The sequence below is a fragment of the Elephantulus edwardii genome, unplaced genomic scaffold (genome assembly GCF_000299155.1).
Source record: "Elephantulus edwardii isolate Elephantulus edwardi_28Jun2011 unplaced genomic scaffold, EleEdw1.0 scaffold00181, whole genome shotgun sequence".
Lineage (NCBI taxonomy): Eukaryota > Metazoa > Chordata > Mammalia > Macroscelidea > Macroscelididae > Elephantulus > Elephantulus edwardii.
The window spans coordinates 562,664-588,254 of NW_006399931.1; the positions used below are offsets into that span (position 1 = coordinate 562,664).

General features: G+C 54.6%; 1 protein-coding gene across 1 annotated transcript in view; it reads left to right on the plus strand.

The window, feature by feature from the left end:
- Positions 1-468: 468 nt before the first annotated feature.
- Positions 469-25,591, plus strand: part of KCP (kielin/chordin-like protein) — a 28,512-nt gene continuing 3,389 nt past the window's right edge. Inside the window, exons 1-30 of the mRNA XM_006896089.1 lie at positions 469-564; positions 3,145-3,258; positions 3,888-4,074; positions 4,163-4,239; positions 6,548-6,635; positions 9,422-9,504; positions 12,190-12,283; positions 12,400-12,479; positions 12,553-12,646; positions 12,907-12,992; positions 13,063-13,144; positions 13,329-13,481; positions 13,565-13,671; positions 13,813-13,906; positions 14,559-14,732; positions 14,861-14,943; positions 15,063-15,156; positions 15,236-15,421; positions 15,907-16,077; positions 16,955-17,131; positions 18,369-18,454; positions 18,666-18,756; positions 19,231-19,313; positions 19,402-19,495; positions 20,237-20,410; positions 20,681-20,763; positions 21,324-21,444; positions 23,967-24,046; positions 24,237-24,336; positions 25,282-25,424. Coding sequence (XP_006896151.1) covers positions 469-564; positions 3,145-3,258; positions 3,888-4,074; positions 4,163-4,239; positions 6,548-6,635; positions 9,422-9,504; positions 12,190-12,283; positions 12,400-12,479; positions 12,553-12,646; positions 12,907-12,992; positions 13,063-13,144; positions 13,329-13,481; positions 13,565-13,671; positions 13,813-13,906; positions 14,559-14,732; positions 14,861-14,943; positions 15,063-15,156; positions 15,236-15,421; positions 15,907-16,077; positions 16,955-17,131; positions 18,369-18,454; positions 18,666-18,756; positions 19,231-19,313; positions 19,402-19,495; positions 20,237-20,410; positions 20,681-20,763; positions 21,324-21,444; positions 23,967-24,046; positions 24,237-24,336; positions 25,282-25,424 — 3,375 coding nt within the window. The remainder of the gene's footprint in view (positions 565-3,144; positions 3,259-3,887; positions 4,075-4,162; positions 4,240-6,547; positions 6,636-9,421; positions 9,505-12,189; positions 12,284-12,399; positions 12,480-12,552; positions 12,647-12,906; positions 12,993-13,062; positions 13,145-13,328; positions 13,482-13,564; positions 13,672-13,812; positions 13,907-14,558; positions 14,733-14,860; positions 14,944-15,062; positions 15,157-15,235; positions 15,422-15,906; positions 16,078-16,954; positions 17,132-18,368; positions 18,455-18,665; positions 18,757-19,230; positions 19,314-19,401; positions 19,496-20,236; positions 20,411-20,680; positions 20,764-21,323; positions 21,445-23,966; positions 24,047-24,236; positions 24,337-25,281; positions 25,425-25,591) is intronic.

Genomic DNA, 25,591 nt, shown 5'->3' on the forward strand with positions numbered 1-25,591 from the left:
GTCCTATAAAGTAGATGTGATCCTAGTTTACAAACGGGGAAACTGAGGCTCCCAGAAATTACATGTCTGAGGAAGCAGAATTGGTGAGCAGCGAACCCTTAACCCTCTGGCACTAGTGCTCCCAGCAGTAAGGGAGAACTTGTACGTGGTGGGGGAGGGGGAAAGGCCAATTTGGGAACCCCAGGCCCCGTGGGGTAACCCAAGCTGGCACGGAGACCCAGCCTGAGAGTGATGCATCTGCCTGTGTTTGCATTTTCAAAGTCCCCTCCAGGGTCTCTGGACGGACGTGACCCCCAGCCTGGCCCCCCTTTTTGGGGCTGGGGTGCCCCAGGCACCTCGGGACGGGCTGGGGTCCCAGCCCAGAGCCTGCGAGGGGCCCACGAGTGGGCGGGCGCCGGGCGGGGACAAAGCCAGTGGGAGGTGGCCTGGTGCCTGCCCCCTCCCCGCCCGCTGCGACGACCGCCGAGCATGGCCGGGCGCGGGGCTGCGCTGCTGCCTCTGCTGCTCCTCGCGAGCCCGGCGCTGGCCGCGGGGGCCGCGGGTAAGGGGGTGCCGGGGCCTGGGGCGGCGGGCGTCCCCTCCTCCAGCTCAGGGGAGAGCCACCCGGCGCAGCTTGTCGCCGCCCTGTCTTGGACGGTGTCTGTCTGCCCACCCAGTGGGGCCCCGAGGGCGGGGAGCCCCAGGCCAGGGCTGGGGTCCCTGGTGAGAGGGGGGCTTCCTGTTCTGGCCTTGGGAAGACTTTCTGCAGGCAGCCATGGGGAGAGACTGTTCTGGAATCTGGAGTCTGAAGTTAATTATTTGTCTTGAGAAGGAGAAAAAAGAGGCCGGGTTGGGAGCTGACTGTCTGGTGTCTGGTCCCCTCCAGGGGACTGGCCGCAACAGAGGTCAGGACAGGAGTGACTGGGGTGGGCTTAAAGGAGCCCGGACAGTCCTCAGGCCAGTGAACCCTCCTGAGCTCTTTCTGTGGATCTCACAGTCAAGGTATCATCCTGTCTTCATCCAGGGGTCCCTGAGGACCCCCAGCTCCTCCACCCTTAATTGCTTCTGGAGGGGTGCCCTGGGTGTGCTGGGATCGTGGGAGGATTATGGGGAGACTGGATAGAAGTCAAAGAGTTCTGGTGGCAAGGAGTTGCACTGGCAAGCCAAAGGTACATAGTTCAAACCCACCGGGTGCTCTGCAATGGAAAGACGGACAGACTCCTCTCCTGCAATACTCTGCCTCTGAAAACCTGCTGAAGGGCCAGCTATGGGGAAGTTCCCAACTCACTCAGTGGTTTGCAAGAACAGGTGGGAGTCAAGCGTGAGTGGAGGGTTAATGTGCTGAGACCCTCTCCCAGGTGACCTTTGGTGATTGAGAAACACCAAGACCAGGTGTTACTGCTTGGGATGGACCAGGTTCCTATGGAGGGGCGGAGAACCCACACAACCTCAGATCTCCCTACCATTGGGCCTCACACACCGGGCGGTGTGATAGTGTCACAGTGGGACTTGGTGCTGGGAACCTTCACATGTGTCACTAGGAAAGACGGGTCAGGGGTGTGTGTGCAGATGGGAAGGAGCAGGCTTCTGGGGAGGACTGGGTAGGGATGGGAATGAACTGAAGACACGGGGAAGACCAGGAACTGTTGGGATTTGGGGGTGCAGAGCAGGAGACTAAGCCTTGGATGTATGGTTTGGGGTTGGCAATCTCCCCCAGAGAGAACATTGAGCAAAGCAGGTTTACTGGACGTTTCCTGTAGTCCTCGACCTTGAAGGTGGCCCTGGAGGAGTGGAGTCCCCTCCTTACAGGTTCGCGTTCCCAAGAAACCTTAGCCACTGCTGGCCCTGCACACACACACACACACACACACACACACACACACACACACACCCTCCCTCTGTCCCTCCCTCCTCCAAACCTTCCACTACCACCCACCCAGCAGAGTGATTGACATCTATGAGGACCAGTAATCTCCAAGCAGATTCTTTCCCACCTTTACCTTCCTCCTGTAAGGAGCTCAGGTGGCTTGGTCCTAGGGGCCTGCACTGCTAACCCAAAGTCCGAGCCTCTCTCGGTCTCCATCCACCAGTGGCTCCATGAGAGAAAGATGGGCACTCTCCTCCTGTCCAGTCCCTGGAAACCCAATGGAGGGTCAGCTATGAATTGGCTCTGACTCTACCATAAAAGTGGGAGTAAGATGGGCAATCTCCCACCTTGTGGTTAACTCCCTCTGAAAACCCTCTGGAGGGTCAACTATGAGTCGTTTCCAACTCAATGGTGCATAAGAACAAACATGGCCACAGTAAAGAGAATGAGCTACTTCCCTGAGAGGAGCCTTGGTGGTGTAGTGGTTAAGTATTTGGCTACCCTGTGTACGGCCAGTTGTTTGAACCCACCAGGGGCTTCACTGAGAGAAAGATGAGGCTGTTTGCATTCCCTAAAGACTGTCATGGGCGGCCATTGAGTTGGCCACACTTCACAGTGAGCCCACGTCCCGTGGAACCCTGGCTCCAGGGATGCCTGTGCCATCCTCGCCGTCTCTGCTGTACTTAAGCCCAGTTTGCAGTCCTTGGATATAGATCCATGCCACTCATTGCCAACGAGCCAGAAGGGTCAGTGGGGCCCTTCTACGCTGTCCTCTGGGGTTTCTGTGAGACTTGGTGACAATGTGGTGGTTTTTGGTTCAGTTTACTTTCCTGACTTCAAGGGAGAGAGTCACGTGAGGAGAAAGTGATGAACTTGTCTGAACTTGAACTCAGAGGCACCCACTTTCCTCCGGAGTCAGAACCAGTTGTCTTCCTCTCGACACCAGGCCAGGGAGGTTGAGGGCCTTATAGAGGCCCAGCACAGCCCTTCTCTACACCCTCTGCCAGGCTCACACCTGACCTGGAGGAGAATGGCCTGGAGGGAGAAGGGTCTTCTCTGGGCTTCCTCTCCTTCCATGCATCTCCCCCAGCACCCTCACGGATGCATTTCTTCCTGGGTGCTGGGTAGACATGTGGCAGGATGGATACACAGTGGCCCTCCTGACCGAATGACTCAGAGGACAGACCCAGGAAAACTGAGTAGTCCCTCACCCATAGGCCTGTGCTGGATTCTTGTGCCTTTCAGGTGGGGTCATCTCCACGGAACAACCCAGAACTGCAAACACCCACGGCCACCAGCAGCAAGTGCCTGCCCATTTCTCAGCCCTTGGGGGGGCCCTCCAGGAGCCGTGGCGCCCCCTGGAGGAGCGGCTGGGACGACTGGAGGCTGAGGTGGTGAAGCTCCAGGGGCAGGTACCCTTGGAGGCTGATCGGGGTGTGGGGGGCCCTATGAGCTTTGTCCAGTCAGTGGAGGGGAAAGAAGAGATTGGGCCTGAGGGGTCCAAGGAGCCCAAGCCCACATCTTGTCGATACGCACAGAGTTCTTACGTGACTGTCTGCTCTCCAGTTCTTCATCTGAATGGATGCAAACAGTCCCCCAGAATGTTTATTTCCTCGGTCCACATCGTATGTTTTCACACCTTTGGCAAACTTTATGAGGAATGTACTGTATATGAGTCCCTGAGCGGCCCACAAGGTTAAGCACTTGATGGTTGCGAACCATAAGTTTGGTAGTTTGAATCCACCCTGAGATGCCTCAGAAGGGCTGGCGATAAACCAGCTGTTGATGGCCTTGTGGTTCTGCTGACATGCAGAGGGGTCCAGGGCTGCCTGGAGTGCTGGCGACACTTTGGACTTGTTGGTTTTGTAGATGGATAAAGGAAGAAGTAACTGAAGATAAGTCCGTTCTGGACAAGGAAGGGCCCAGAATTCTGCAGACCCCAGGCTCTGAGAACTGGGGCTCCCTGTGGGCTGCTGTTGATGGGGAGGGCTGCTGGAGGACGTGGAGCCAGGCCTTGCTCTCCCCTCCCTCTGTCCTGCAGAACGAGGACCTACAGGCCAGGGTGAAGCAGCTGGAGACCTGTGAGTGCCGACCAGCTGGCCCTCAGTGCTGGGCACTGGGCCGGGCCTGGCCCGACGGGGACCGCTGGGAGCCGGATACCTGCACAGCTTGTGTCTGCCAGCATGGGGTTGTGCACTGCGGCCCCAAACCAGGCCTTCTGTGCCATGGTGAGTGCTGCTCAGCTGCTCTCGGGGCCACCTGAGGGCCTGCAGTTGACTCCACGTGCCCGGAGGGTTGACACTATCTCTTCTGCAGGCTGCAGCCACAAGGGTCGGGCCTATGGCAATGGGGAGACCTTCTCCCCTGACGCCTGCACCACTTGTCATTGCCTGGTGAGCTTCTGTCCCCTCACCTCTCCCTCCATCTGCTGTGTTGAATGTTAGGTAATGGATTCTGGCTACCCCTTCTCCCAAGCCTTGCCCTGGTGGTCTTTGGCTGCTTTCTGGAGCTGACCCACAACATGGTGGGCCCTCTATGGGAAGGGTGTGTGCTTGTCTTTCTACATCGCTTCTCACCTCTGTAACCCTTTCTTCCTCATCTGTCCATGGAAAAAGCCCCGGCTCCATTCCTGGAGTCTCTGCCCCGGAGAATTTACTGGCATACAGGGTCAAGAAGAGCAGAGGTGGTGGGGTGAAGGGAGGGCACCCCTCTTCTGTCTTGGAAACAGGACAGCCCACACATCTCACCCACCTCAGCCTGTTGAAACTTGGAGTGGGGTCTGGTTCTGATGGTCCTGCCTCCCTGCTTCCCCACAGGACAGGACAGTGACCTGTACCCAGAAGCCATGTCCGGGAGGACCCTGCCTCGAGCCCGGAGCCTGCTGCCCGCACTGTGAGCCAGGTCAGTCCCTGCCAACCCAGCTCACCCTCTGCATTCACGCTGGGGGACCCGTGCCTCTGCCACCTGAATGTGAGCAGGTGTGGAGGCCTGCCCACCCACTCGGACCACAGCCTTGGGAGCTCAGAGCACTGCACGTGGCTGGGGCTAGCCAGAGGCTCCATGGGACATAGACACGTGGTCTGGTTTTAATCTAGATGACGGGTTTATAACTATATATTGTTGTTATGTTCTACTGAGTCAAAACCAACTTATAGCCAACCCTTCAGTGGGTTTTCAGAGCCATAAATCATACAGGAAGAGAATGCCATCTTTCCCCGATGGAGCAGCTGGTGGATTCGAAATGCATGCCTTCGGTTTGACATTACAACTCCTTATCACTAAGCCATCAGAGCACAAGATTTAAGATCTAATTGATGGGTTAACGGGAGATATGACAGTACATTGATAACCAGCTTGCCTAGACCACCATGTCAGGGTGGGCTTCACCTGTCAGCAGGTCATCTGAGCTGGGCTAGAGGGATAAGTGGGATTTCATCAGGGCTCATCAGCTATGAGAACAGGGTGGAAGAAGGTTCCTGCAAGAACAGTCTGAGAAGGTTGGTAGGAAGAGTTTGCAGTAAGCCTTGACATTTGAACGTTCATCTGTGAGCAGATGGTTGAGGAGCCAGTGTGTGGTATACTCAAAAGGAATATCCAACTGGCACGGGCTGGATACCTGTTACTGCTGCAGAGAGTCAGCAGCGGCTGTGGGCTGCAGAACAGACAGAAGCGAGTCTGACTGGGTTACTTGGACTAGTGGAGGCTGAACTTGGTGCCAGTGACCGGAAGAGGAGAGGAGGCGTGACCGGGACGAGGGAGCTGTAGTTACCACCTCACAGTGGGGCACATGGTTGCACATTTAGTGAGAAGATGCACGGGACACTCAGTTACGTTTGAATTTCTGGGAAGTAGCCTGTGCCTCTTTTAGTGTTAAGTATGTGTCATGTAATATTTGGCGCATCCTTATACCATAACCAGAACTGGCGCAGATTTCACATATCGGGTTTGGCGTTCCTGCCTCGGCAAGACGTTCAGTTAGTTATGCGGAAGTGGGAGCCCTTCCCCAGGAGGCTGGGGAGTGAAGTCTTAGGACTGGAAGATCTCAGAGCAGAAGGACACAGAATGGGGACACACCTCACCTCAGGCCGCTGCGAGCCCATCAGATTCCTTTGGCAATTTTTTTTTAAACAGTACTTCTTCCTCAAGATGCCTATCTGTTGTAAAATGCTAGAAATAACCATCAAGTTGGTCATTTTATTGTCACCTGGTGACAAGTTGCAGTAAATAGAAAAATCACTCGTATCTGTCAAAGATGTGATATCCCCATGCTGTGCTCGTTCTTTCTCTCTTTTTTTTTTAAGGTAAAAAGTTAAAGATTTAGTAGAAAGTTATGTCCCAAAGATGGAATGGACCTTCTCCTTGGAAAGGATTTATGGAGAAGGTTCATGCTGGGCTTCTGCCCCAGCCCTCTGAGTCCCTTACCTGAGGGCCTGGTCTTGATTTTGCAGGCTGCCCTGGGGGCCGTAGGGCTGGGGAAATGTGGCATCTAGAGCCCTGTGTCACCTGTACCTGCCAGGTAAGGGAATTGGAGGCTGGGCCCAGCCACCTCCATGCCTCTGCTGCTGGGCAGACCCCAGTCTATGCAGTGCCAAATTTGGGGGCCAGGCAGGGTCTGGGTCTGGTCTGTCTCCCAAGCCTGCAGAGTGACCTGGCTTGGGCAGTGGAGGGGACAGGGAGGGAGGCTCAGTGTCTGACCCACAGGCAGGGACTGTGCAGTGCCAGAGGCCTTCTTGCCCAGACCTCAACTGCCTGGAGAGCTACACCCCACCAGGGGAATGCTGCCCCATCTGCAGGCCAGGTGACTCCCTGCCCTGCTCTGCCCTCCACCCATCCCAGCCCCGAGGGTTTCTGCCTTACCTGGGGTAAAGGCCACCTGCTCCAGCCCTGCCCTCCACCCATCCCAGCCCCGAGGGTTTCTGCCTTACCTGGGGTCATAACACTTGTCCCTGTTCTGTAGTGTCCTACTGACCATCCCTGCATCCTCCATTCCCAGGCTGTGAGTATGAGGGGAAACTGTATGAGGAGGGAGCCAATTTCCTGTCCAGTTCCAACCCTTGCCTCCGATGCTCCTGCCTGGTGAGTCTCCCCACCTGTGCCCAGGCCCTGCTGGACCCCTGCTCCACCTGGGCTATTCCTGCCACTCCTTCTGCCTAATCATTGCATGTATTTCTGGTGCCCAGCAAGGTTATCCCTCCGGCCCTGCTCTGTGCCCACGCCACTCCCAAAGACCTCTTGCATGCCCCTCTTCCTTGGGGGTGGACCTGGGCTATTTCTGATGCTGGTACATTACAGAGGAGCCTGGTTCGCTGTGTGCCCATAAAGTGCCCACCCAACCCCTGTCCTGAGCCAGTCCTGAGGCCTGGCCACTGCTGCCCTACCTGCCAAGGTAAGAGCCCCTATCGCTCTATCCCTCCCTTGTGGATGCCAGGTAGGGTTGTCATGCCAGCTATTGAACTCCAAGGTCACCCTGCACCCTGTTTGACCTCTGGGCTGCAGTCAGTAGGAGATCTGGATGCGGGAGCTCAGTTCTGCCTGTGCCATGTGATAGTTGTGTCACTAGGTAAATTATTTCAGGCTTTTGTTTGTGACATGCAGACGATGATACTCTAGTCTTCATAAGGCTGCTCAGTGAACGCTGGTTGATGTAATCTATAGAGTCCCTGGAGGGTGTAAATAGTTAATAGGCTTAGTGGCTAATGAGAGGGTTGGAGGTGAGACTCTATCCAGGGATACCTTGGAAGAAAGGCCTAGCAGTCTCCACATCATTCTACTCTGACATACATGGGGCTACCATGAGACAGAGGAGAATTGATGGTGGTGGGTTATTGTGTTTTAGGTACTTCAAACACGGGGAGAGAGCGCCATTGGTACACCACCTCTATTGTGAAGGAATGCTGAAATAGTCATAGAATAGTATAGAAATTTATACAATTAATATACAGAAACAATTAAGCAAATTAATGCATTCTCTGTTTTTCTGTTTCTGTTCTTTTTATAAATAATTTTTAATTGTGATTTTTAACGAAAGCTTACAGAAAACTTGGATTTCCATTCATTCATTGTTGCATATTTTCCTCCCTACCCCCGTCCCAAGTTTGCTTTTCTCTTGAAAAAAATCATTTATTGTTGCATAATTTCCTCCCTTCCCCGCACCCCAGGCCACTTTGCTGTGCACCTCTTGTTCTGCATTGTAGTCATGCAAATAATGTCCACTCATATATTCCTTTTTTGTCGTGGTTGTGTACCTTCAATCGGATCCAGCCAGCACAGGAGATTGCCCCTCCTTCTCCAGCGCAGCATCTCATATATTCCTTTTAAACAGTTCTTTACTTCATCTGTTCCAAGGCAGTGTTCATTACTTATCTCCACATTTTTTAGTTTTCCTCCAGCCTCCACATTAGTCCTATCTTATAATGGTGGCATTATGCATTATTTGTCCTTTGTGATTGAGTTATTTCACTCAGTATAAGGTCCTTCAGGGCCATCCATTTTGTATAATATTTTGAGAGTTCATTGTTTTTCAGCACTGTGTAGTATTCCATTGGGTGAATTTACCACAGCTTCTCTATCCTTTCATTTGTTGATAGGCCTTAGGGTTACTTCCATCTCTTTGCTGTTGTGATCAATGCGGCAACAGACATGGGTGTGCATATATCTGTTTGGGTGGCAGTTCTGGTTTCGTGCGGGTATATTCCCGGTAGTGGAATTGCTGGGTCAAATGCTATTTGTATTTCCAACTTTTTGAGAAAGAGCTATGCTGCCTTCCATAGTGTTTGCACCATTTTACACTCCCACCAATAGTGAATAAGGGTTCTAATTTCTCCACAACCTCGCCAGCATTTGTTGTTTGCTGTTTTTCTGTTTCAAAGGTTATTAAAAGCTTGCTTAAGCATTTAATGGCTTGAAAAGAAGTGTTTTCCTACTTAAAAAAAATTCTGCATTTTGCTTTCTGCTGTAAGGTGATGACGTATCCACGCACACTTTAAGGAAACCCATATACAATATTCCTGGTGGGCATTGACTGCCCTAATAGAGGCTAAAAAGGTGTAGGGAAGAAGTAGCCACTAGGTTCTGTGGAAACTTCTTCAGCTTCTGTAGAAGCTCTTCTTGGTCACACAAGGGAATGCTTCCTGGAGGTGGTGTGTCTGTCCTAAGGTGGCCTTCAGGATAGATGGATATTACCTGGGTGAAAGGCTGGGAAGGAAGGGGCAGTTTAAGCAAAGGCCTGACCTGAGACCTGACCCTCCCTGTGAGGTGTGTGTATGTTTAATGGGATAGTAACACCAGGCACGAATGGGTAAAGCTTAAATAGGAGAGGTGAGGACTGGCCACAGGTAGGTAAGGGAGATAGGTATGGCTGTGTGGAACATAGAAGGCCTTGGAGAACAAACTAAAGACTTTGGACTTATTCTAACTGGAGCAATGGGGACCCATTGACGATTCCAGGTAGAAGCATGACTTGGTCTGGGTTCAGGAGAAAGCTGAAGAGGGCATGTGGGATGGGAGCAGGCTTAGGCTGCCCGCAAGGGCTCTTGCTGGAGGCGTCCATCAGTCTCCTCTCTGTCCTGCTCCCAGGTTGCACAGAAGGTGACATTCAGTGGGAGCATGGCCAAGAGTGGACCCCACCTGGGGACCCCTGCCAGATCTGCAGGTGCCTGGTGAGTCCCCCTATTTGCCCCACCAACTGTATTCATCCCTCTAGATTCACCCCACTGTATTAATAATAAATTGTGTAGGGTCAGAGAAGGAGGACCTGTGGTCCCCACATTGTGGGCAGGGGCTGGCTCAGGCCCACTTTTCTCCCCAGACAGGAGTATTAGGTGCTGAGAATGGCCTTGTAACCTGAACTCAGAGTCCACAGGCTCAGGGAAGAAAAGACCAGGCAGAGTAAAAGGAGCAGCAAATGCTCTAAGGTGTGAGAAATGCAGATGACCTGAGGCATCACTGTCCAAATAGAGAGCTGACACTGAACACGCTTAATGAAACTGCCTGGCTGAGATAGTGCCAAAATGCACATTTGTGAAGACGTCATCTGAGAGAAAGAAATGGAAAATACATTTCTTACACTGAGAATGTGACGAGGTGATAGATAGATTGAGTTAAATAGAATATATTCTTTTTTTTTAAAGTTTATTTATTTATTTATTTATTTGTACCATCAAATCGGATCTGACTGGTACAGGAGGCGATTGTTCCTCCTTCTTCAGCAGAGCATCTGGTGGATTTGAACCGGGTACCTCTGGGATTGCAGTGCAGCTTCTTGCCACTAGGCCACCAGAGCTCGCCAGAATATATTCTTAAAATGAGTTCTGTCGGCTTCTTTTTATTTTTAAAAGTGTGATGAGTAGGAAAAAACCCGAACTCATTGCTGTCAATTCGATTCCAGCTCATGTCGACCCATGTGTCATGCGCAGACCTGTGCTGCGTGGGGATTTCTGGGCTCAGAATCCATACGCACGGCCTGCTGATTGCTCTGTTCAGCGTCAAAGGTCTAGAAAGTCTCCATAAGGAAGGTAGTTGAATGGGCTCAAGCAGGGAGACGTAAGGGAGGACACTGTGGGTGTGGAAGGTAGGGACAAGCCTCAGGAAGGAAGGTAGGGCTGGGTTTCTTGGGGGCTGACCCTCGGGGATGGCCTCCTGCCCCCACTGGAACTGTAACCTTGTTCACTCTGACCACCACCCTTCCCCCCACCTCACCTGCTCAGGAAGAGGAAGACACAGGTTGGTTGCAGTGAGCTCAGGGATATCATAGACCTCACAGGTTTGATGGCAGGGGGTGAAGGTGGTGGACAAGAGGTCTGTTTGGGAAAAGACATGGGTACGATCAGCAGCTACTGTTGATTAAGTGTCAGCTTCCACAGACAGATGACCCACAGGACACTTAGCCTTATTTTGTCACAGTCCTGGGAGGACAAGGCTGTTACTGTCCCCATTTTCAGATGAGTAAACCGAGCCTCAGAAAGTGTAAGTAACAGAAAACCAAAACCAAACCATGAACAACGGAGCAACCAAATCCACTGCGGTTTAATTCCAGTCACAGTGACCTTGTGGGACAGTGTGGAACTGCCCCTAAGGGTTACAAATCTTTTTTATTGATTGATTGATTGTGTGTGTACCGTCAAATCAGATCTGACTGGTACAGGAGGGAAATTTTCCCTCCTTCTCCGGCAGAGCATCTGGTGGATTTGAACTGCGCACCTCTGGGATTGCAGTACAGCTTCTTGCCACTAGGCCACCAGAGCTCCCCCGGGTTACAAATCTTTATAGCAGCAGACTGCCACGTCTTACTCCTGTGAGAGGCTGGGGGATTTGAATCACTACTTTTTTGGTTAGCAGGCAACTGTTTAACCACCTATCACCACCAGGGCCCTTTAACATGTTGTTGTTTTTAGGTGCCATTGAGTCATAGACGACTCATGGCAACCCTGTGAACAAAAGACCTGAGCACTATTCGTAGAGTTTCTGGAGGCAAGCCATTTCAGAAGTGTATGCCACTCCTGCTTCCAAGCTTGTTTTAATTGGGGAGCTCCACAAAACGCTGTCCACCATGGGTAACCATTATCGCATTTGAAGCATGTGTCACAGTCTTCAGCATCACAGCAACCACGAGTTACCTCTGTACAGCAATGCACAGACCAGTGCTATACCACCTTTAACATTCTAGACTAAAAATCTAATAAATGGTGGAATCTCTTTCTTCCTCCCACCTTTTAAACTTTCTTGGTGATTTGGGTGAAAATGTACAAAACTGATTACTTTCCACTCAAGAGTTCTTATACATTTTGTTTGTGGCATTGCCTGCAGTTCTTTCCATGACTGCACTCTACCCACTTCCTCCCTGTGGGTACTGTTTCCATTCATCCTTCCTTCCTACCTCGGAACTTTGTCCCTGGACAAATGCTGCCCTTTGATTTCATATGGCTGATGGTTCTAAGGAGTACATACCTCTGTGGCATTATTGTTCACCTTACAGGCCTTTCTATTTGGCTAAAAGTTAAGCCAATGCTGTGATCATTTCAAGGGTCCCACCACTCCCTGCCACATCAGTAGGCCTGGTCATTTCCATGACTTTGAGTTTTGCTCCATATTTTCCTCCCACTATCTAGGAGCTCCTTTTGTGATCCCTTTCAGAGCAGTCACACTGGGAGGTGGACACCATCTATTTTTCTGGTCTCAGAGTTGTGGAGTCTAAGGTCCTCATGATCCATTGATCCTATGGACTTACTGTTTCCATACATCTCTGACTGTCTTCACTCATCTCCAGGGAGACACTGGTAGTTACACCTTGAATCTCTTTCTGGTACTTGGCAGAGCCCTGATGGCCCCATCTCTCACTCTACCAGGAGGGCCATGTGGAGTGCCGCCAGCGGGAGTGTGCCAGTCTGTGCCCGTACCCTGCCCGGCCTCTCCCAGGCACCTGCTGCCCAGTGTGTGATGGTGAGTCTGTAAGCAGGGCAGGCGCCATCAGGATGGCCAGCTCAGGTCTCCCTGAGTGCCTGGATGAGGGTGACGAGGAGTCCCTGAGGAGGGCCCCAAGCCACCTCTCCACACAGGCTGTTTCCTAAATGGTCGCGAGTACCGCAGCGGAGAGCCTGTGGGCCGAGGGAACACCTGTGTGCACTGCCGCTGCTCTGTGAGTGGGGCTGCCCTGAGGGGCGGTCTGGCCTGGGCCTGCCTCCAGGGTGCTGACCAGGACCTGTTGGCAGAACGGGAGTGTCCAGTGTGAGCCTCTGCCCTGCCCACCAGTGCCCTGCAGATACCCAGGCAGGAGCCCTGGACAATGCTGTGCAGTCTGTGATGGTGAGTGGGGTGCATCTTGGGGAGGTCAGGCACTGGCAGGAGAGAGCCCTGTGGGTGGGGTGTGCTCCATCAGATCCTCCTGAAGCCCTGAAATGCAAGTCCAGAAAAAACCCAGCTTTGTAAACCTAAGTCTCAGCATTCATCTCACAAAGAATGGGTGTCATAGCGCCCCCTCGAGGATATGGTGGTGTTCCTTTGGGGCTGGTGGGAGGCTTTCCCCATCAGCCTCCAGCCCTGTCCCCCTTCCCCCACCCTACCAGGCTGTGAGTACCAGGGACACCAGTACCAGAGCCAGGAGACCTTCAGAACCCAAGAGAGTGGCCGCTGCGCCCGCTGCGTCTGCCAGGTAGGGGGTTTGCCAGGTGGGCCGCCTCGGCCTCCCTCCTCCAGAGCCTCTCACTCAGTCTCTCCTCCAGGCCGGAGAGGTGTCTTGTGAGGAGCAGGAGTGCCCAGTGGCCCCCTGTGCCCTGTTGGACTCTGGCCCTCAGCTCTGCTCAGGTGTGTGTGATGGATGGGGGTGAAGGAACAGCCCCGAGGGAGGGAGAGTTCTTCCATAGTGGCTGGAGATGAGGAGGAGGCAAGCCTTGGGAATGGTGAGGCCAGGGGTCTGTGGTCTGGGAAGGGCAGGATGGTGGGAGTGTTCTGGTTCCTGGTGACAGTCGCCCCACCCCCCCACCCCCAGCCTGTGTGCTAGACGGAGAGGAATTTGCCGAGGGAGTCCAGTGGGAACCGGATGGTCAGCCCTGCACCACTTGTGCCTGCAGAGGTGGGGTCCCTGTGTGTGGGGCTCTGCTCTGCCCCTCAACACCATGCCAGCACCCTACCCAGTCCTCAGGTCAGTAGCCCTGCCCCAGCCAAGCCTTTTTCCTGCCTTGTCTAGCAGATCTCTGACCAACCTGCCCCCTTCTCACACCCCAGGTGCCTGCTGTCCCAGCTGTGAGAGCTGCACCTACCAGGGCCAAGTGTATGCCAATGGGCAGAACTTCACCGACGCAGACAGTCCTTGCCACACCTGCCAGTGCCAGGTACCAGCGCCTCCCTGTACTGCCTGCTGAGACCCTCTTGGTCCCACTTCTGTTGACCCTCTAAGTCCCCATCCTCTCTGTGGCCTGTTCCTATTGCCTCCCTGAGCCCTTAGGGAGCCCACTGCCCTCTCCCCACTCCAGGATGGGACTGTAAGCTGTTTTGTGGTCGACTGCCCTCCCACCACTTGTTCCAGGCCCCAGAGCAGCCCGGGCCAGTGCTGCCCTCGGTGCCCAGGTTGGTGCCTCTGTGCCTGCCTACTTGGGCCTTGGTCCTGCTGCTACCCTGTCCTCCACAACTCACTAATCCCTCTCACACCTCTGCTTCCGGTGTGTGTACTTGGACAGCCTGAATTCTCTGGGACTCACGGGGAGGGTGTGTGTAGATTTATTTCTCTTACTTTTTCTTCCTAATCTCCATTTCCCTTCTGGTGCACCCCTATTCCAGTATATTTGGGCTTAAGTATGTCAGAGATGACGAGAATGGCACAGGATTCAGATCTGGTGTTCATAGATTTGCAGTGAGTCTTGCTCAACTCAACGGCACCTAACAACCACCACCTGTATAACACAAGTTCTTGCAGTGAACACTTGGGTCTGCCATGTGTGGAGCGTGATGCTGGGATGCCCTGTGACATAGGTCCTTCTAGGAGGTGCATATGCCACTAACACATGGGGACACACGTTGCCCCAAGACACACATGTCTGCAGGTGAACTTAAACATGCCAGCTGTGCACAGACCCTGGTGTCTGCATACACGTGCGCTAGTGCTTACACAGCACTTTCCATGGGTGCAGCTCCCGAGTGCACAAGTGTCCACAGTGGTTCGAGACCCCCCAAGGGCAGAGGGCTGGCAGTCATTCCCACCCCGTTCCTGCCCCTTGCCCAGACTGCGTCTTGGAAAAGCAAGTGTTTGTGGATGGCCAGAGCTTCTCCCACCCCCGAGACCCCTGCCAGGAGTGCCAATGCCAGGCAGGCCGTGCCCACTGCCAGCCTCGGACCTGTCCCAGGGCCCCCTGCACCCACCCTCTGCCCGGTGCCTGCTGCCAGAACGACTGCAGTGGTGTGTGACATGATTGGGGGGTCCCCTTGGGATGGCTGTGGGATCTAAGCTCTGAGGGACAGGAGCGGGATGGAAATGGGGAGGAGAGCAGGACCCCATCCCCGGCCTACAGCCGCCCCCTTTCCTAGGCTGTGCCTTCGCGGGGAAAGAGTACCCCAACGGGGCCGAGTTCCCCCACCCCTCTGATCCTTGTCGTCTTTGTCGCTGTCTGGTGAGTCTGTGACCCCGGTCAGGGAGGACCTGTGGGGAGCAGTGGCTGCATGGGGTAAGGAGTTCTCTCCTCCAGTGCTGATTTGGCCTAGAGTCGTCCATCTGTCTGTGCATCCGCAGAGCGGCAACGTGCAGTGCCTGACCCGCCGCTGCCCGCCACTGCCCTGCCCGGAGCCCGTCCTGCTGCCCGGAGAGTGCTGCCCGCAGTGCCCGGGTAAGAACTTGCCCTCAGCCTTCCCTGGGCCTCCTGGCTGCACCTTCCCTGTGCCCCTGACCTGTTCTCCTTGCAGCAGCCCACGCTGCCTGTCCTCGACCTGGGGGTGAGGTCCCTGCCCGCCACCAAGAGCACTTCTCCCCGCCAGACGACCCCTGCCGCCGTTGCCTCTGCCTCGACGGCTCCGTGTCCTGCCAGCGGATGCCTTGCCCACCCGCGCCCTGCGCCCACCCGCGCCAGGGGCCTTGCTGCCCTGCGTGTGATGGTAACAGCTATGTCGTACCCCCTGCAGGCCAGGACCGTCCCCATCCGCTGGTACCACCCCCTCTGTCCCACCCCCTCTGTCCCACCTCCTCTATTCCACCCCAGGGCCCCAGCGGCTTCTCCCTCTTCTCCTGCTCTGAGCCCCACTCCAGACCCGGCTAATCGGGTAGCTTTTCCTTCTAACCCTGCCCCAAGTCCTGCCCCAGACCCCCAACCTGGTGACTCCTCCCTCACCCCTGCCCCAGCCCCGCCCCAGGCGCCCCACCCAGTGGCTCTTCCCTCACTCCTGTCCTGAGCCCTCTGCAGGCCCCCCACCTGGTGGCTGCTCTCTCTAGCCCCGCCCATGGTTCCTCGCGCCCAGCGCCTCCTGTAGACGTTGTCATTAAGAACATGGGGGACAACGGCCATACGGCAGGGCATGGGAAGTTTTGGGACTAGTAGTAGAATCTGCCACTGCTCCAGCCCTTTCCTTCCTCTCCCCCGTAGGCTGCCTGTACCAGGGGAAGGAGTTGGCCAGCGGGGAGCGTGTCCCTTCACCCAGTGTCTCCTGTCACGTTTGTCTCTGCTGGGAGGGCAGTGTGAGCTGCGAGCCCAGGGTCTGTGCGCCTGCACAGTGTCCCTTTCCCACCAGGGACGACTGCTGCCCCGTCTGTGATGGTGAGGGGTTCGGCAGCCTCAGTGGGCCCTAATCTATTCTATGTATTATACCTATTACAGTAAAACAAAATACATGAGTGAAAACCACCGGATTCTCCCTTGCTTCTGGTGCTCTCTGACTGTCTGACCTCAGCCAAGACCTCTCTGCACCTAATTTTAATTTCTGTTTAAAAACCCAAAGTACAGAGTTGAACCAGCTCTTCTATTATCCTAACATTTTGCTAAATTTTCTAACCCACCTGTTAATCTGGATATGTACTCTTTTTCTTTAAATCAACTCAATTTTTAAATTAATTTTGTTTAGAAGGGGGGTTTTTATATCCTCCTGGAAGTGGAAAGTTTGATAGCTTGCCAGGAATAAAAGAGTTCCATGCCAGTAAATATAATTCAATATAAAATATTAAATGCTGGTCAGAGGCTTTTGCCTATTAAGGCTTTGAGCTTGGGGCCTGTTATCTTTGTTTAAAGGAGAGGTTAGCAAAGGTCAGTGTGTGGAAGGGCAGCTGAGGGCAGCTCTCAACCCCTACCACACCCTTACCCATCACGGATTAACCAGAAGACTTGAAAAGAGTACCAGAAAGGAACCCACATGACAGAGGTCATCTCGGGCTGGTCCCAGAACGCCTGGGTTGGCAGCAGCTGTTGGAGTGTCTGCCTATAGGGGCCGGTTTCTTGTGTGGACTTTCCTTCTAGATTGGACAGGGAGATTTTTGCAGGCTGCAAGGGGAGGGAGTTGGCCCTCTGGGCACGCTATCGCTCAGGGGATTCATTCTGGGTCCAGAGGCCTTGACCCTGGGCCAGGCTTAGGCTCTGAGCCCAGAATGCTCCTCTCCTCCCTCTGCTGCTGCCTCCTGCTCTTCCTTTCTCCTCTCCCTAGGCTGTGAGTACCTGGGGGTGTCCTACCTGAGCAATCAGGAGTTCCTGGACCCCAGAGAGCCCTGCAACCTATGCACCTGCCTTGGGGGCTTCGTGACCTGCAGCCGCCGGCCCTGTGCACCCCTGGGCTGCAGCCACCCACTCACCCCATCTGAGCACTGCTGCCCCACTTGCCAGGGTAGGCAGGGCTGCTGCCAGGCTCCGCTGGCTCCTGAAGCCCCAGCCTCCCAGTGGCCAAGCCACCTAGTGTGCTATCCTCATCCCATCCCTGAGACAGACACACACGGCTGGATGTCTGCCCTTTTGCTCCTGGGCATCTCCCTCACATGCACCCACCCCTCTCTGTCCCCTGTCACCTCGCATGCACCCACTCCTCTCTGTCCCCTGTCACCTCACAAATAACTGGACCTTTGCTTCCAGCCTCTCCTCTTAAGCAGCCCTTCCCCCTGTCCTTTCTAAACCCTCCCCATCGACTTTGGCTTCGTTAGCTCCACCTTTCCTTGTCCCGCCCATCCTTCCACTTCCCTAACCCCTCACCACCCTCCTCCCACTCCAGACCCCTAGATGGTAGACCCTCCCTAGGAGTCCTGGTGCCACAGTGGTTAAGCGCTGAGCTGGTAACCAGAAGGCCAGCAGGGAGAACCCGGAGGCAGCCTGCATCCTGAAGACCACAGTGTGGAGACCTCACAGGGCAGTTCCACTCTGCCCCCCGGGGTTGCTCTAAGTCGTAATCAATCTGATGGCAATGGGCTTTGATTCTGACTTTGCCCATCTCTGAGGGGCCTTGGAAAACGACATCATGCTGGGAAAGGCTGAGAGTCAGCAAAGCAGAGGAAGACCCCCAACAAAAGGGGCAGATACAGTAACTGCAGCAATGGGCTCAAGCGTGTCAGAGAGGATGTGATGGCACAGGACAGGACAGAGTTCAGGGGTGTTGTTCAAGGGGTCGCTCTGAGTGTTATTCGACTCAGCAGCACCTATCAACAACTGCAACAGGAAGCCCTGGTGGTGCTGTGATTAAAAGCTGGATGGGCTGCTAGCAGGAAGGTTAGTGGTTTGAACCCGCCAGCTACTCCAAGGGAGAAAGATTCGGTAGTCAGCCTGCTGAAGAAAGGATTTCCTTGAAAATCCCGTGGGTCAGTTCTCCTTTGTCCCTGTAGGTCACCCGCGGGTCAGAACTGACTCAGCAGTGACTAATTTAGGCCACCTCTTCACCTTTGCCACTCTGACCTCTGTGCCTGACCTCTGTCCCACCCCTTCACGTGGACACCTGGCTGCACTCTTCCACACCTCACCTCCCCCAGATATCCACTCCACCCCTCCGCTGCTGCTCCAGGCATGGCTGCCTTTGTCTGTCTGTCTGTCTGTCTCAGTGTCCTGGGGCTCAGTTTGGTGGTGCCGCCCTTTCCTCTCAGGATGCCTCTATCATGGAGTCACTGCCGCCTCTGGGGAGACCTTTCCTGACCCGCTTGACCCCACCTGTTCGGTGTGCTCCTGCCAGGTGAGACACCTTTTAGCTGCTCTGGCCGGGCCTCTATCCATGTCCCTAGGGCAAACGCTCTGCTTGTGACATCCTGTGTGCTGGCTTGTTTGACTGAGGACAGGGAGGAGGGAGGCGGACTGGGCATAGCTGGGGTGCCTACCTCAGAGCCTGGTTTTAGGGTGCGATGGAGGTGACGGGGTAGAAGTGGCAGTGTGACCTCTCTCCACAGGAAGGTTCTGTGCGTTGCCAGAAGAAGCCTTGCCCCCCAGCTCCCTGTCCCCACCCCTCTCCAGGGCCCTGCTTCTGCCCCGTCTGCCACCGTGAGCTGCTCCAATTACCCCCCCCCCCCGTCTCCCCACACTGTTCCAATCACTGAGGGCTGCTTTGACAGAAAGGCCACAAGTGGGTAGCCACACAGACAGGCAGAAAGGGATTTCCGCACATTTCGGGAGGCTAAAGTCAGAATTCAGGGCACCAGCTCTGGGGTCTCTCACATTCTTTCCAGAATTCCTCAGAGAACATCGTGTGGGTGCTGTCTTTCCCCCTTTTGTTCTTATTTCTCGGCTCTGCTCTTTTTCTGTCTGAAAAGTCTTCCAGTTTAGAGCAGATATTCAGATATGTGTTCATTACCATAACAAAGACACCCTGTTCCAAAAGGAGATTCCTACAGGATTCGTATTCAGCGCGTATTTGGAGGGACACAATTCTGTCTTAACACCCCACATCCCTGTCCTGGCTGAGTTTGGGCAGGACAGGATGGAGTTGTCTCCCACTCAGGACATGTGTCCCCACAGGCTGCCTCTCAGGGGGTCAGGAGCACCAGGACGGGGAGGAATTTGAGGGCCCTGCAGGCAGCTGTGAGAGGTGCCGCTGTCAGGTATGGTGGGGGAGGTTGCCGAGGGGCTGGGCCTGCTGGGCCTGCTGGGCTGGGCCTGGGGTGACCGCTGACTCTGCCTTTCCTGCAGGCTGGCTGGGTCAGCTGTGTGCAGCTGCAGTGCCCACCCCTGCCCTGCTCACTGCAGGTCACAGAGAAGGGGGCCTGCTGTCCTCGATGCAGAGGTATGCCTGCCCCTTGGTTGTGCCCTGGACCCCTAGTGCCCCTTCTCCAGTCTCTGTCTCCCTGTCCACTGCTCCAGGTACTCCATACCTCTGCCCCTGAGTTCTCAGCCTTGCCCACCTGAGCCCTTCCCTGCCATGGCCTGACCATCTACTCTCTGCTCTCGGTGCTGGTTAGAGGCTCCTTAAAGCTGCCCTTTCCTACCCACCTCCTTCCTCACTGTATAGTTAACATTAAGCACACACACATACTCGTGCCAGGATGCCCTCAGCACAGCCCATGTTTCCTCATTTCATCCACATCCACCTGGGTGCTCTGTTACCATCATTCACAGGTGAGAACCGTGATGGGCAGAGAGGGGACCTCTCGTTACTCAGCTAGTCAGCGGCAGCGTCACCTTTGGCATTTGGCTGTTTGGCTCCAGAATCTGAGTCTCACTTAGCCTGCCTACCATTCCCCTGACTCCAGGGACTGTCTGCTGCTGTGTTCACCCCCCCCACCCCACCCCCCGCCCAATGGCTTACCTGGTCTGTGAGTTGGTGGGGCCGAGAGACCCCTCATTTAACAGATGAGGTGACTGGGACTTGGAGCAGCTGGTTACCTTACACACAGAGGGCCACAGACAGGACCCACCTTCCCCTCACGTCCTGCACCTCCCTCCTGGTGTCCACAGTCCTGCTGACTGTGGGGCTGGGTGGGTGGGGCCTTGGATCAAGTTGACCCCTGCTCACTGTGGACCACAGGCTGCCTGGCTCACGGGGAGGAGCACCCTGAGGGCAGCAGCTGGGTGCCCCCGGACAACCCTTGCTCATCCTGCGTGTGTCGCGAAGGAGTCGTCACCTGTGCCCCCATCCAGTGCGTCAGCTCCTGTGTCCAGCCACTCCAGGGGCCCGGAGAATGCTGCCCTCGATGCCCTGGTACCCAGAAGCTGGAGTAGGGGTGGGAATGGGGAGCAGGGAGGCAGCCCCTCAACTGCTTTACTCCAACCTATTCTTCTTATCTATGTCCTGGTTAGAGGCCCAGAAGACTGGGTGACAGAAGAGAGGCTGTCAGGGAGAAGGGGCCCCCATTCTTGCACACCCCCTAATCCTTTGGGACTGGAGACGGTGGGAGTGGAGCTCCCATCACAGCAGTGCTGCCCACCTGAAGCCTCTCTGGTCCTGTCCTTCCCTTCCCCCACCCCCAAGACTGTGAGCATAAGGGTCGGAAATATGAACCAGGAGAGAGCTTCCAGCCAGGTGCAGACCCCTGTGACGTGTGCATCTGTGAGGTAGGACGGAAGTGGGAACAGAGGGTAGGTATAGAGGGGGGTGTGGGTGGGCATGGAGCAATCAGTAAGGTGGGGAGACTCCAGCAAGCACTATGGGGTCGAGACAGGATGCCTCCCTGCGGTCAGGAGGAGAGCCAGGGCTTGGCGCAAAAGGCTGGGGGTCTAGGGGTAGATGCAGCGTGTGGGAGGTGAGAGGCAGTGGGCAGGCCCCCCTTGTGGGAAAGTAGGGTGGGTTGTATAGGAGGTGGGGCACCCTGAGAAGTGACAGAGTCTGGATTGTGGAAGCTTAGTTCTCATTCTGAAAGGTGTGGGCTCCAGGGAAGGGTTTGGAGCACGCAGATGACTAGAGTTTAGCACTGGGGGTCAGGAGGAGGCCTGGCTTTGGGCATGAGTGTGCAGGAAGATCAAAGGTTGAATGGGGCTCGGGCCCAAGTGAGTGGAAGAAGGGACACAGTCTGAGAATGAAGGCAGGGAGTGAGGTCAAGTATGGAGAGGGGTGCAGCAGGCAGATGGGGACTTGGGGTTGACTGGAGACACACCTCCATCATTCATTCTTGCAGCTACAGGCTGAGGGCCCCCCCAGCCTGCGATGTCACCGGCGGCAGTGCCCTACCCTGGTGGGCTGCCCTGCAAGCCAGATTCTGCCCCCTGGACCTGAGCACTGCTGCCCTACCTGTGCCGGTGAGTCCTGTGGTGGTGGTCCAGTCCATTCTCATTCTGACTCAGAGCTGTCCTCTAGGACAGGATGGGACTGACCCTGGTTCTCCAAGGCTATGAAATCTTACAGGAACGGACTGCCACATGGTTCATCCTCAGTGTGACCGAGGGTTCAGCCACTGACCTTAACCCCCAACCCTACAGCTCCTTCTAGCTGATGGTGACCTTCTATGATGGACTAGAGCTTCTTCCGAGGCTCTCTCAGGCTGGAACCTTTATAGGAGCAAATTGCCAGCTCTTTTCTCCCTTGAAGATGCCTGTGGGTTTGGATCTTTGATTTAAGACCAAGGACTTAACATCTGTGCTACCAGGGCTCCTCCTGGGTCTCTTGTTGTTAGGGGATGTTGAACTGACTGCAATTCTATGAAAAGCAGATGTGAACCTTGTCCTAACCTGTACCATCCTCGTGATCTCCATCACGTTCAAGTTCATTGCTATAGTCACTGTGCCAACCCATCTCTTTGAGGATCTTCTCTTTTGATAACCTTTCCCAGCATGATGTCTTTTCCCAATGACTGGCTCTTCCTAACAACATATTCACAGTATGTGAGACCGAACTTTACCATCTTTGTCCTTAATGAGCACTGTGGTTGCATTTCCTCCAATACAGGTTTGTTTATTCTTTTGGCCATCCATTCAATACTCTTCTCTAACATCATACTTCAAAGGCATCAGTTCTTCCTATTCATTATCCAACTTTCAGATTCATAGGAAGCAATTGAAAATGCCATGGCTTGGATCAGGTGCACCTTAGTCTTTAAAATTACATCTTTGCTCTTAAGCATTTTTGAGAGGTCCTTGACAGAAGACTTTTCCTAAAGGAAATGTCTTTTGATTTCCTGAGTGCTGTTTCCATGAGTGTTGATTGTGGATCCAAATAAGATGAAATCACTGACAGTTTCAATCTTATCTTCTCCATCTATCATGATGCTGCCTATTGGTCTAGTGGTGAAGATTTTTGATCTTGAGATATAATCCATATTGAAGGCTCTGTTTAGTCTTTGGTCTTCTTCAGAAGATGCTTGAGGCACTGACTTAGGGCAGGGAATATACATGAGAGGGTCGAACTGTCTCACAAGCAGAGTGACCCTGGAGCAGCCAGCCTTGGTTCCCAGCCCTCGTCTTTTCATTACTCCCGTGGACTTTTCTAGAAGCCCGTGTGCTGACAATTTCTACTGCTTGGGGATGGGAGCTGCTGGAGGGTGGCAAGGCCTTCCCAGCAGGTGGCGCTACAGGACAGCAGTCGGGTGCTGAGGCTTGAAGGGGGGCAGGTGGGAGAAGCTATGCTAATCAATTTATTAGGAAGTGCATCAGGGGTGGGGAAGGGGACTAACATGTATTAAGCACTTACTGTTTGCTAAGAGGAGCTGCAGTGGACTCATACATAAGTCAGCAGTTTGAGGTCACCAGCCCCCTCTCAAGATTGTCTCATAAGATTTACAGCCTCACCCCCGCCCCCAGCCTTTAAAAACCTATTTGAGGGTCGGCTACAGTCAGTTCCAACTTGATGGCAATGAGTTTGAGGTGTTGGGGTTTTTTTGGTTTTTCTTGAGGGGGGCACATTGTATGTCTAGAAGGGAACTCTGAATCAACTCCAGGGCAAGGGTATGTCACAGGCTTTTTAAGTTCTCAGTGGCTAATCTAAAGGCTTATAGTTCAAACCTGCCAGCCCATCCGTAGGAGGACGATGGACAGATTTACAGCTTTGAAAGCCTTCTGGACAGTTCTGTCGTGTTCTAAGTGGTCAGAGAGGGTTGCTATGACTCTGAATGCACCAGGCACCTGCAGATTTGTTTTGGTATGCCACAGACTTGGTGCTTCTAGACAACAATAGCAAATGCTGTTATGCACCATCAAGTCAGAAGCAAGCCACAGCTGGCCCGCCTGTTTTTCGTCCACAGAGCACCTGGTGGATTCGAACCAGGTGCCTTTGGGTTGGCAGCACCATTCCTTACCACAAGATCACTGTTAAATGAAAATTAGAATTAAATTCTCAAGTACCCAGTGAAATAGTGTTAGTCTCACTTTACAGATGAAGAAACTGATGCTCAGAGAGGTGGATGAATGTGTCAAGACGGCACAGACACTGGGTTCTAGGGGCCATTTCAGGCAGATGTCTAATGTCATCCAAAGGCACCTAGGAAGAAAGGCCTGGTGACCCACTATAAGACCACAACATCAAACAATACTCTAAGGATAGTAGCAGTTCTGTTGTGACATGTGGGATCCCATGAGTTGGCATCAACTTGACAACCAGCATGTTCGGGTTTCAGGCTTTATATCCTAGCAAATCTCCTCATAAAGGGCCCAAACTTCCCTCTGAAGAACCAGAGGGAAATGGGACCATATTACCCTCCCTGGAGTTATGGGATTGGGGCGGGGGTGTGCCACTAGCCCAAGTCTGGGGACAGTGTACGGGGCTGGGGGCAGCTGGGCTTTCAATCCCTGTTCCCTTTCACCTCCCGCTACCTTGTTTATCTTCACAGAAGCGCTGAGTAACTGCACAGAGGGCCTGCTAGGGTCTGAGCTGGCCCCACCAGACCCCTGCTATACCTGCCACTGTCAGGTAAGCTCTCCCACAAAGACTCCACCACTTCTGACCCCCCCTTTTAACCCAACCCCCTACTCTCATGGGCCAGGCTGTGGCTCCTCTCCGCTGTCATCTCAGTACTCACCTTGTACCAAATGTCAGATGGGGCTGTGTCCACCTCTGACTCCTACGGTCCCCAGTTCTTGCCCTGTCCTGTCACCTGCAGGACCTGACCTGGCTCTGTGTTCACCGGCTCTGTCCTGAGCTCAGCTGCCCTGCGTCAGAGCGCCACATCCCCCCTGGGAGCTGCTGCCCTGAGTGCCCCGGTAGGTGCTTGCCTTGGCCTCTACCCTCAGAGTCTGAGCCCAGGTGGGAGCAAGTGGGCTGTTAGGCCCTGTTGTTTTATGGATCTGAGCCTGCCTGTATGGTGGGCAGAGGAGGCAGGGATTGGGCTGCTGGCCTGGGGCTTGTCAGTGGGCATAGAGCTGCCATGCTGGCCTCCTGACCCAGTGGAGGGTTCCACGTCAGCTAACTGGGCAGTCAGGACCCTGCAGAGGCCTGAGCTTAGGGGACTGTCTGACACTCTGTGGGCCACAAATTTTTGGTGGAGGAAACCAAGCCTGTGCTAGTGGAAGGGAGTGGAGTCCCCTTGCTGTGGGCCTACGGGGTCAACTCGAAGGGAAGAGACACAGCTACAAGACAGTGTCACCTCTTCCTCCTAGAATGTGTGATGGAGGCCGAGGGCCAGAGAGTGGCAGATGGGCAGAGCTGGCGGGACCCCAACAACCCATGCATCGTGTGCAGCTGCCGTGTGAGCTGGGGGCAGGGTCTTTGCAGGGGGACCTTGGAGGCGGGTGCTCCCGGGATTCCGCACTGAGGGGTCCTTGTGCTAAGTAGCGAAGGTGCCTCACTGACCTGGGCAGGATTTCCCCTCCTGTGTGGACATGAGTGAGGGTGGGCAGGAGCAGAGAGAGAAGGGGCAGCTGAGTCTGCTGCCTCAGTCCTTGACCCAAGAGGCTCAGAATTGTGAGGCCAGGGAACTGCAGGGGCTTGCAGGAGATCCCCAGCACAATGTCATCTGTCCCCAGAGGGGCCACGTGCAGTGTCGTCTGGAAGAGTGCCAGGGCCTCACCTGTCCCACAGGCTGGGTGCAGGTGCGCGAGCCCGGGAGCTGCTGCGAGCGATGCCAAGGTGCGGCCAAGACAACGGGTGGGGGAGGCTGGAGGTGCAAGGTGGCCTGTGACCCTCCTCCGCCCCCCTTGTCCCCACAGCCCCCTCGCAATCATGCATGCATCAGGGCCGGGAGGTGGCTTCCGGGGAGCGCTGGGATGTGGATGTCTGCATCAGCTGTTCCTGCGTGGCCGGCACCGTGCGCTGCCAGAGCCAACGCTGTCCACCGCTGTCCTGTGGGCCTGTGAGTGCAGTGGGGTGTTTGGGGGGTGGCACGTGGCACCAGGAACTTGGGACCCGGCTGGAGCCGGGGATTGTGCTGTTCCTGGAGCGGCCGCCAGGTGGCGCCGTGGGCCCGCGCACAGTCAGCCCGGAGCGCAGAGTGGACAGTGGACAGTGGACACTGGGCGG